Source organism: Garra rufa, chromosome 7 (genome assembly GCF_049309525.1).
Source record: "Garra rufa chromosome 7, GarRuf1.0, whole genome shotgun sequence".
Lineage (NCBI taxonomy): Eukaryota > Metazoa > Chordata > Actinopteri > Cypriniformes > Cyprinidae > Garra > Garra rufa.
The window spans coordinates 20,025,068-20,036,750 of record NC_133367.1 but is presented as its reverse complement, the minus strand read 5'-3'; the positions used below and the strand labels follow the sequence as shown (position 1 = coordinate 20,036,750).

General features: G+C 36.5%; 1 protein-coding gene across 2 annotated transcripts in view; it reads left to right on the top strand.

The window, feature by feature from the left end:
• The first annotated feature begins 1,568 nt into the window (after positions 1-1,568).
• The window catches only part of ptpn4b (protein tyrosine phosphatase non-receptor type 4b), a 60,925-nt gene continuing 50,810 nt past the window's right edge, over positions 1,569-11,683 (top strand). For both annotated transcript variants that reach the window (XM_073844350.1, XM_073844349.1), the window contains exons 1-2: positions 1,569-1,896; positions 10,769-10,923. In XM_073844350.1, the coding sequence (XP_073700451.1) occupies positions 10,786-10,923 (138 nt within the window). In that variant the 5' untranslated portion in view covers positions 1,569-1,896; positions 10,769-10,785. The remainder of the gene's footprint in view (positions 1,897-10,768; positions 10,924-11,683) is intronic.

Sequence of the window (11,683 nt, the reverse complement as noted above, 5' to 3'; positions counted from 1 at the left end):
AATGTCCATCCATCGATCCATCTATCAATCATCCATTTGTCCACCTATTGTCTATACTTCCATCAATCCATCCATTCATTTTTCCTCTGTTCGTCCATCCATCCATCCATCCGTCTATCTATCCATCCATCCATCTATTCATCCACCTATCATCCCTCCATCCATCCATCCATCGTCTGTCCATCCATCCATCCATTCACCTATTATCCATCCATCATCCATCCATCCCACTTATCGTCTATCCTTCCATTCATTAACCATTCTTCCATCCAATGTCCATCCATCCATCTATCAATCATCCATTTGTCCACCTAATGTCTATCCTTCTATCAATCCATCCATTCATTTTTCCTCTGTCCATCCATCCAGTCATCTGTCTATCCATCCATCCATCTATCCATCATCCACCTATCGTCCATCTGTCCATCCATCCATCCATCAATCATCCATCCATCCACCTTTCGTCCATCCATCCATCAATCCATCTATCGTTCCTTTGTGCATCCATCCATCCATTTATCTATCATCCATCCATCTACAGTATCTGTCTATCTATCCATAAAAAATACATAAAATAATGTAAAAAAAATCTGTCTATCTAAAAATGTAAAAATATAAAAAAATGTGAAAATATAAATATAAATTTATCTCTGTCCTTTCATCCATCCATCCATTTATCTGTCTGTCCGTCCATCCATCTATCTATTAATTATCCATCCATCCACCCATCCATCCATTTTTAAAAAATATACAATAATGTGAAACTCTATCATCCATCCATCCATCCTTCTATTGGCTATCCATCCGTCCGTCCATCTGTCTATCCGTCCATCCATCCACCTATCGTCCATCCTTCCATCAATCATCCATTCATTTTTCCTCCTTCCGTCCATCCATCCATCCATCCATCCATCCATCCATCCATCCACCTATTGTCCATCCATCCATTCGTCACATCTGTCCGTCCATCCATCACTCATCCATCCATCACCTATTGTCCATCCATCAATCTATCCATCGTTTCTCCGTCCGTCCATCCATCCATCTATCTATCGTTCCTCTGTCTCTCCATCCATCCATCCATCTATTGTCCATCCATCCATTCGTCACATCTGTCCGTCCATCCATCACTCATCCATCCATCCACCTATCATCCATCCATCCATCAATCTATCCATCGTTTCTCCGTCCGTCCATCCATCCATCCATCCATCTATCAATCATCCATCAATCCATCTATCTATCTAAAAATGTAAAAATATAAAATAATGTCAAAATCTATATATCATCCAATAATATAAAAATGTACAATAATGTGAATCTATCTATCTATCTATCTATCTATCTATCTATCTATCTATCTATCTATCTATCTATCTATCTATCTATCTATCTATCTATCTATCTATCTATCTATCTATCTATCTCTGAGTGAGAACTGAACTTATGTTTCTGTGCATTCCAGGCCCCGCCCCCGCGTTGCGACCACGCCCCCACGGTAGACCTATGAGAATGTAGGCGGGGCGTGAGCGGTTGCGCCATGTTAACGCTGCACGTTGCAGCCGCAGCAGCCAGTAGCAGCAATACAGAGACATATGCGGGATTATAGAGCTAAACCCGGCCAGCAGCCACAGAGAAGATTGCAATTGCGTCTGAGGCTTTTATTTAATGCACCGCACCCCAAGAAGAAGCCAGGATTGCGTTCCCGTTTCGGAACTATTATTTATCACTGTGCCAGAGGCCCCTTGAATTGAATGTAATGTGAACATCTACAGCAATGTGGTTATTTTCCTGCAGATGAGCTGCTGTTTTGTCCTCTCCCCCCTCCTATTCTCCTTTCATCATAACTCAAGATCATCTTCAATTCACTGGACTCTCCTAGACCTGTATATGAAGGTAAGCTTGCGTTGTGCTTGTATTTCTGTATCGGTGTCACCATTCATGCATGCATGCATGCTCTGTCTTCCTTTTTTATCCCATTGCATAGCAACCAAACCAGCCAATGCAAGCTTCCAGATCCCCGAAATGATGCACGGGCAGAGGCATAAAGCGTGCATTCACCTTGCACGCTCATTTTAGGGACAGGTTGCTTCAGATGCCATGCAAATGCCTTTATGTAACGTCCAGGGTTTCATTTCTGCTGCATGTCAAGATTAATCCATCCATATGATGGCCAAAATGCATCCAGTGTCTGTGATCTGTGCAGCCGGGCAACATGGATTGCATGCATAGTGTGTTTCGTTCTCTTCTGATACCTGGCAACCCTCTCAATGGCCTCTTTTCGAGATCCTTCAGCTGTCATGTGAGATATATTTGAGCTTTTGTGTTTATTTAAGCTTTATGTCACATCTGTACATCTCAGCTGCTCCCCATTGTGTCTTATTTTCTCTGCCACATCATTACATAACCTCAGCTCTCATCCTTTGCATGCAAATAATCTGCTCGCATACAGTTGGATCCAGAGAGGACCTTATATTGCTGCAATGTATCACCATAAGGTTTGTTCTAATTGTTTTCTGGGCACTACGCATCTCCCCTGGTTGAGTCGGTGACATCATCTCCTGTTCTGTCCCCCTGGTGTGTGAGCGTGTGTGTAAGTGCGCATTCTTCAACAGACTGTAATGCCAGATCTGGATGTGTGGTGTTCTTCTGATGATGCACAAAGACCTTTTTCATGAGAAAATTGACGTGTCGTGCTACCGCGCATTCTGTTGAATTCTTTTTATTCCAGTAGGGTTGGATGTTTTTGTAGGCTTAGGTTCAGGTAGAATAGGTAACTTGGATGGATGATGTGTCGCGTGAATGAATGAATGAATGAATGAATGAATGACAGCCTGTTGGGCTGTTAGTATCTTTGTCTTCTCATCTTCTAGCTCAGCGGTTCTCGGCTGGTTTTGCTTCAGGACTGAGTTCTTGGGTTTGGATTTTTACTAGCAAAATTTTAGGTATGCATGCGATTATAGAAAATACTTGTAGTTTTATAGATAAGTGTGCGATTTTGCTTGTAAAATAATCTCCAACGGTGTCTTGTAAGCTACTATTTTGGCCTGCCACATAATTTTTGATGCTCATCTGATATTTACAAGCAAAATTATAAGTATGCATGCAATTGTGAAAAAAAAAAAAAATACTTTTTTTAAAGAATGCATGCGGTTTTACTTGTCAAATGTTACATGTAAGGTCTGACAGTGCCTTTTTAAAATGCTGGTTTGAGCTGCCATGTGATGTTTAATGCAAGTTCTGCATTATATATTTACAGGCCAAATTTTAAGTATGCTTGCAATTCTAAAAAAATTGTACTTGTAAAGTATTCGGAATGCTTGCTATTTTACTTGTCAGGTCTAAAATGATCTTGTAAAGTCTGTTTTTAGCTGTTCAATCTAAGATTTACTTTGGACGTTTACAAGCAAAATTTTAAGTATGCATAAAATGTAAAATAAAAATTTCTTGTAGTATTTTAAGAAAGCATGTAATCTGTCAAATATAAGTTGTTAGGTCCAGCTGTATCTTGTGAAGAACTGTTTTGAGCTGCCGCTTGGCGTTCATTGCAAGCTCTGCATTTGGCATTTACAAGAAAAATTTAAACATGCATGCAATTGTACAAAATTACTTGTATTTTTATAGATAAGCGAACAATTTTACTTGTAAAATGTTATTTGTGATGTCCAACGGTGTCTTGTAAGCTACTATTTTGGCCTGCCACATAATTTTCGATGCTCATCGGATATTTACAAGCAAAATTATAAGTATGCATGCAACTGTGAAAAAAATACTTGTAGTCTTTTAAAGAATGCGTGCAGTTTTACTTGTCAAATGTTACATGTAAGGTCTGACAGTGCCTTTAAAAATGCTACTTTGAGCTGCCATGTGATGTTTAATGCAAGTTCTGCATTATATATTTACAGGCCAAATTTTAAGTATGCTCGCAATTAAAAAAAAAATTGTACTACTTATAGTATTCGGAATGCGTGCTATTTTACTTGTCAGATCCAAATTATCTTGTAAAGTCTGTTTTCAGCTGTTCAATGTGAGATTTACTTTGGACGTTTACAAGCAAAATTTTAAGTATGCATAAAATGTAAAATAAAAATTACTTTTACGATTTTAAAAAGTATATGTGGTTTTACTTGTAAAATTTTTCTTGTCAGATCCTAAAGTATCTTGTAAGGTCTGCCTACTGACGTTCAATGCAAGATTCGCTTTGGACGTTTACAAGTAAAATTTTAAGTATGCAGAAAAAATAAAAATTTGCATGTAATTTTACTCGTAAAATATAAGTTGTTAGGTCCAGCTGTATCTTGTAAAGAACTATTTTGAGCTGCCATTTAGTGTTCTTTACAAGCAAAATTTAAAGTATGCATGCAAGATCTGCATTGTATATTTACAGGGCAAATTTTAAGTATGCATTATAAAATTTCAAGAATGCATGCCATTTTACTTGTCAGGTCCAAAAGTATCTATTTAGGTCTGTTTTGGGCTGCCACTTGACGTTAAATGCCAAATCTGCTTTGGACGTTTACAAGTAAAATTGTAAGTATGCATTAAATGTAAACTAAAAGTTATTTGTAAGGTTTTAAGAATGCATGTAACTTTACTTGTAAAATGTTAGTCGTTAGGTCCAGCCATATTTTGTAAAGAACTATTTTGAGCTGCCACTTGGCATTCTTTGCAAGCTCTGCATTAAGCATTTACAAGCAAAATTTAAAGTATGCATGCAATTGTAAAAAAATTGCTTGTAGTTTTATAGATAAGTGTGCAATTTTACTTGTAAAATGTTATGTCCAACAGTGTCTTGTAAGGTACTGTTTTAGCCTGCCACATGATGTTCAATGCTCATCGGATATTTAAAAAGAAAAATCTTAAGTGTACATACAAGTGTAAAAAATAATTACTTGTAATTTTTTTAAAGAATACATGCAGTTTTACTTACCAAATGTTACTTGTAAGGTCCAACAGTGGCTTCTAAAGTACTGTTTTGAGCTGCTACTTGATGTTCAATGCAAGATCTGCATTGGATATTTACAGGCCAAATTTTAAGTATGCATTATAAATTACATGTAAAATTTTAAGAATGCATGCAATTTTACGTTTAAAAGTTTACTTGTCAGGTCCAAAAATATCTGTTTAGGTCTGTTTTGGGCTGCCACTTGACTTTAAATACAAAATTAGCTTTGGACATTTACAAGTAAAATTGTAAGTATGCATAAAATGTAAACTAAAAATTACTTGTAAGACTTTAAGAATGCGTGTAATTTTCTTGTAAAATGTTAGTCGTTAGGTCCAGCTGTATTTTGTAAAGAACTACTTTGAGCTGCTCAAAGCTGTTCTTTGCAAGCTCTGCATTTAGCATTTACAAGCAAAATTTAAAGTATGCATGCAATTGTAAAACATTACTTGTAGTTTTATAAATAAGCGTGCATATTTGTGATGTCCAACAGTGTCTTGTAAGGTACTATTTTGGCCTGCCTTTCAATGCTCGTCGGATATGTACAAGCTAAATTTTAAGTATGTATGCCAGGGGTTTTCAAACCTGTCCTGGAGCCTCCCCTGCCCTGCACATTTTGTATGTCTCCCTTATTAGGCACACCCAATTCAGGTCTTGCAGTCTCTACTAATGAGCTGATGATTTGAATCAGGTGTATTAGATGAGAGAGACAAGCAAAATGTGCAGGGCAGGGGAGGCTCCAGGACAGGTTTGAAAACCCCTGATGTATGCAATTGTAAAAAAAAAAAAAATTACTTGTAATTTTAAAGAGTGCATGCAGTTTTACTTACTAAATGTTACTTGTAAGGTCCAACATTGCCTTCTAAAGTACTGTTTTGAGCTGCCACTTATTATCCAATGTAAGATTTACTTTGGACATTTACAAGCAAAGTTTTTTATATATATATATATATATATATATATATATATATGCATAAAATGTCAAAAAATACTTGTAGCAAAATTTTATATTTGTGTGCAACGGTAAAAAATTACCATTATTTGTAAAATAAGAATCTATGCAATTTTACTTGTAAGGTCCAAGGACTGGGCTACTTGTTGACGTCTAATACAAGATCTGTGTCCTGAAGCAAAACCAATTGAGAACCACTGAGCTTACTTGTATTTACTTGTAAAATGTCCTTAAAACTGAGCATTCAAATGTTGAAAATACAGTGAACCGCATACATCTAATAAAATGGAAAATTTGAATGAATTGAATATCGACAATTTTGTGCATAAATAACAACAGAAACACATGGAACAAATAGTAGGATAAATCTCGCATTAGTATTGGCCATATTACCAAGTAAATTTGCGACAAAATGTCAAAAGCTGATAACAAAATATAAGGGAATTAATTTGTTTTTGTATAGATTTTTATTTATGTTATAGATATCAGCATTTGTATTTTGAATTGATGTTCACAGAACTTCATCAGAACACCAATTGAGAACCTCTGTAGCTCATGATGCATTATAGGTTATGATGGCTTCACCTCCATCAAACAGATGGAAATATTGGTTTAGGGGGCTGACCAAAAGAGCATTTTTAGGGTGGGGGATAAACTAATTTTGTAACCCCACTGTCTGAGGCCTTCTGAGGTGTTGGTGGTCTGAACCCCACTCAGCGGAAAATTTTAAGTGTTTGGGTGTTTGTGGTATTCGATGACATCCGGGGAAACTTCAACAGAAGAGAAACGTTCCACTACACACACACTTTCTCTCACACACCTTACAGTTCAGCAAGTTATACAAAGAGATTATCCTTTCTGCATTGACACACAGGACAAATAACTGTGCTGATGTAAGTATCAGATATGAATGTTATTTTTAGGACTGATTTTGTGTTTGTCAGATCTTACGATTGAACCTCTTTGAGGTTCATATCTTTTTCGCTTTTCTTTGTCACGATAACAATGACCGTAAGAGTTGAAGAGATCCTAAACGGTGATTCTTTTGCCTCAGGAGCTGATGTAAATTTTGTTGAAGGTTTAAGTATGCTCAAACGCTTTGTTATTGATTGCACCTTTTGTGCCTTTCCATGTAGATAGTGTTGTAGATAAATGGTTGTAATGACTTGGGTGGGGGAGTTTGAATAAGCGGCTGTGACCGTCCAGAAAAGGTTGCATGTTTGTTCCTAAAGGTCACAAACTCTGACCCCCTGTTGTTTACGCAGCTGCCTTTTACTGTTGTGGGAGCTTGTTTCGTACAGCATGAACATGTGTAAAGAAACTTAGGTGTGTCCATTTTTAGAAACCACTAAGAAAATGTAAAAATAAGCCAAAGAGGCAACTGCGAATGATAAATGATGCAAATGCCATTTCAGATGGGAAGAGAAAGCTTGGCGAATCCTAAAAAGAGGACAATTTGATTGTCGTTGCAAACTCGTATGACTTTATTCTTCTGTGAAACACGGAAGATGATCATTTGAAAAATGCCCTGGTGTTTTGTTTTCTATCTTTACAATGGAACTCAATGGGGTCCAATTGATTTTTGTTTGGACCCCATTGATTTTCATTGTAGAAACCAAACGAACACCCAAAAAGTAACTTTTTTTTTAATATCTTGTTTTGTCTCCCAGATTTAGAACAAGGGTGAGTACCCTTTAACTACTTACCCTTATAACTAGTAAAATGTAGTCGCCCTCTGACCTTAGCACCAGTAAACGTGCTGCGAATGGGTTAAGCCAGTGTTCCTGGAAAGAGACTTTGTATACGACATCACATAAGCTCATAACCTGCTCCCCGTCAGCTGCCTTGTGGACAGATATGGTCCTTTCCTCCCAGACTGTGGTTACAACACAGATAAAAGCAATGAGAATGAACAGGTCTATCAAATAACAAGAAACAAAGCCTCTTAGATTGGGTGGTGTCGACTTTGAGACCCTAGAGTGAGCTAAAACCCTAGAACAAACTCTTTCATGTTAGAGTTTTTGGTTCTAGGAAACTTACTGTATAGGTTTTGAATCCTTGCCACCCAATCTAGAGACTTTGGCTCTAGATATCCTGTTCTAAAGAGTCCAGAGTGGGCTATTCTCTGGACTCTAGAGTAAAATACATAAAGGAAAAGAGTCGAGATTATTCTTTCCAGAGTTAAGCGTTCAGTTTTACTAGTGGTGTCAAAATTAGCGTGAGTAATAGCAATAGATAGTAATCGAGTAATAACAGCCAAATAAGCTAATAACCCAGCTGCTGTGATCTGTTACTCAAAGAACAGAGGAAAAAAGAGGAAATCAATAACTTTCATAGCTTTACGCATCTATATTTGATTTAGTGTTTGATAACTTTATTCAATTTCTGTATATTTCCTACTTGCTGAAGGGCAGAGGTAAATAATGGGTTGATGTGAAGATTGATTTAAGTTCACTTAAATTAGAAGTTGTTGTCTTTTAAAGTCTAATAAATGTTAAAATTGATAGCGCTCGATTATACTTTAATGTTAAATGGCTGTAGTCAATGGTTAAATCTTAAGTAAAAAGAACTATTTCCTAGAGACATTAGTAATATTGGTATCAGTGATACTCACTTAAAAAAAAAAAATATTAAAAATGTACTGTCCTAATGTTGTTTCTACGTTACTTTGAAGATTGAATGTGCAATATAAAAGTATATTTAAAAACTTGTTGTTAGGTGTGATTAGTCGCGATTCATTTTAGAAAAAAGTGTGATTCATTGATTTTTAATCGATTGAAGGAAGTCAAATTTGGGTTACTGGGTAACATTTATACATTTTTGGTCCACAAAATAGACGCTGACACAGTTGAAGCACGTCATTGGAGAAGTGCTAACTGACTGAAAACCAACTATTTTTGCTGTTTTTGTAGAATATTTTAGGTTTATGTTGGGTCAAATAATTTTGGTGCATCACTAAGTTTTTGGTGCATCACTAAGTTTAAAATAAAATTTAGTCAGCAAAAACATTTCAGTTGATGAGGAAGGTCAAAATTTAACCAAATATTCCAGACATAGGAATATTTAATAGCAGTGCTCTTTATATTTGATATTCTTTTATGTCTAATTTATTATTTATTAAATGTTTTTAGTGGGTTGTTACAGAAAATCCACATTCACAGCATGACTTGTGTGTTCTGACTAGCATGTAACTTCACTTAAGTTTACTTGTGCGTTCTTTTGTATTTTTCTGAATAGTTGTATACAGTTAAAGTCAAAAGTTTACATACACCTTGCAGAATCTGCAAAATGTTAATTATTTTAGCAAAATAAGAGGGATCATACAAAATGCATGCTTTTTTTGTTTAGTACTGACCTGAATAAGATATTTCACATAAAAATGAGCTTAGTTAGGGTAGAATTAACTTATTTTGTCTTCTGCGAAACATGCAAGTATCTCCTGTAGCCTCTGAAGGCCAGTACTAAATAAAAAAAAGAGAAGATATTTAGACAAAAGAAGAAAAATTGACAAATCTTCAATCTGTTCAAAAGTTTTTACCCCCGGCTCTCAATGCATCGTTTTTCATTCTGAAGCATCAGAGAGCATTTGAACCTTCTGTAATAGTTGCATATGAGTCTCTCAGTTGTCCTCAGTGTGAAAAGATGGATCTCAAAATCATACAGTCCTTGTTGGAAAGGGTTCAAATACACAAAAATGGACCTTAAGAATTTTTCTGAAGAACAGCAGGCAGTTTAAGTTTTCAAGACAAACAAGGGACTCATGAACAACTATCACTAAATAAAAAAACACAGCTGTGGATCTTTCAGGTAACAATAACACAGTATTAAGAATCAAGCGTATGAAAACTTTTGAACGGGTCATTTTTGTAAATTTTGTTAATTCAACTATTATTATTATTATTTTCTCTTGTGGACTATATGTAAACATCTTTTATGTGAAATATCTTATTCAGGTCAGTACTAAATAAACAAATAACATGAATTTTGTGTGATCCCCTTATTTTGAAGCAAAGCGCTTCAGTTTACCAATGTTCGTTATTAGCATAAACATTGTTAGCATAGATATTTTGTGGTATTGTCACTTTTTTCTTGTCTTGTATACATCAGCAGTGTTAATTATCAACCTAAAGTGCATTTTTGTTGTGTCTTTGTTATAACTGAGATGTCAGTATCCGTCAGAAACTAAAGTAGGCTTGGGAGATTGTGGCTATAAAATGCTCTCGTTTTGCTAGGAGTTCAGAGGAAGATTCATAGTGTTCTGTCTTGGTTTGTCTGATTAAAATTGCTTGATCTTTTCTAATATAAATAGGTTTTCAACAAGGTACTTTTGAAGGACTCTTCAGTGGGCCGATTGTCTTGAGGAATCTGAGCGCTGGCCGAAAATGACCTTGTTTGCTTTGAGAAGAGCGTTTCGTATCACTGAAACCTTGAATGAAAGAGTTCAATATTAGAGGATGAATGTCAGCAGTTTTAGAAGCTGAATTAGGTTAGCTCACAGAAAGAACAAGTAAATATATTAAGCAATTTCCTTTCCGTGAGTTGTATGAATCTGAATTATCTTGACACCAACCCTGAACTCTATTTCCTTTACGAGTTTCTTCAATTGATGGACTATCAAGTGGCGTGTTTTGATTTTTACTCGCTCGTTTCTTCTAGTAGAGCCTGAAAGCTAAAATCTACAAAACCTTTTCCCTCCTCGCTTTATAGCTGGTTACAGGAACTCTTAGGCGGAGTACAGATGAATGTTTGTGAATGGTGTTTGCCGTAGGGTCACATGGGCTACTGTGTGTATGTGTGTTTTACTCTGCTTATTAACGTTTACCTCGTCAGGGGAGCCTGTTGGTGACCTTTAGCCTCTGTGTGTTTCTTAGACGGAGTGGGGACCGTAATGACCGCACGCTTCCGGTTGCCTGCTGGCAGATCTTATGATGTGGGAGCGTTGGAGGAGGCCAGAGAGAGACAGCACGCACAGGTGGTGTGTAACGTTTTACTGCTGGACAACACAGTACAGACCTTCAGTGTCAATGTGAGTATACACACATTCATTCATGTTTGTTGAAATGAAAAATTGCTCAGAATTTACTCACCTTCATGCCAAGACGTCGACGAGTTTGTGTCTACATCACTTGCTCTCCATTGCAGTAAATGGGTGCCGTCAGAATAGAGTCCAAGTAGGTGATAAAACATCACAATAAAAGTAATCCACACCACTCCAGTTCATCAAAAAGCTGACTGTTTGTAAAAAAACAAATCCATCCTTAACACAATTTTAACTTTAAATCATTATTTCTGGCAAAAATATGAGTCCTTGTATCCATAATATTGCTGCCTCCAGTGAAAACAAAACAGTTTTGCAGATTTTGATGTGTGAGAACAGCAGGGGATGGACTTTTTTACTGGAGAAACCAATATTGTGGATAGAGGACTCATATATTAGTCAGAAGCAACAGTTTGAAGTTAAAAACGTCTTATTGATGGATGACAAACACAGCTTTTGGCTTCATAACATGTTAACTGATGGACTTGAGTTGTGTGGATTACTTGATGATTATTGTGATGTTTTTTATAAGATGTTTGGACTCTATTATTCTGACGGTACCCATTCACTGCAGAGGAAACACAGAAAACTGAACTTGCGTTTTCATTTCCCCTGAAAACCAAAACTGGAAGTCAAACCAAGCTCAAAATTCTTTCACAACCCTGCTGAATAAAACAGCTAAAACCAACCTAGGCTGGTTGGCTGGTCTTAGCTGGTTTAAGCTGGAAGTAGCTGGTTTTAGCTGGTA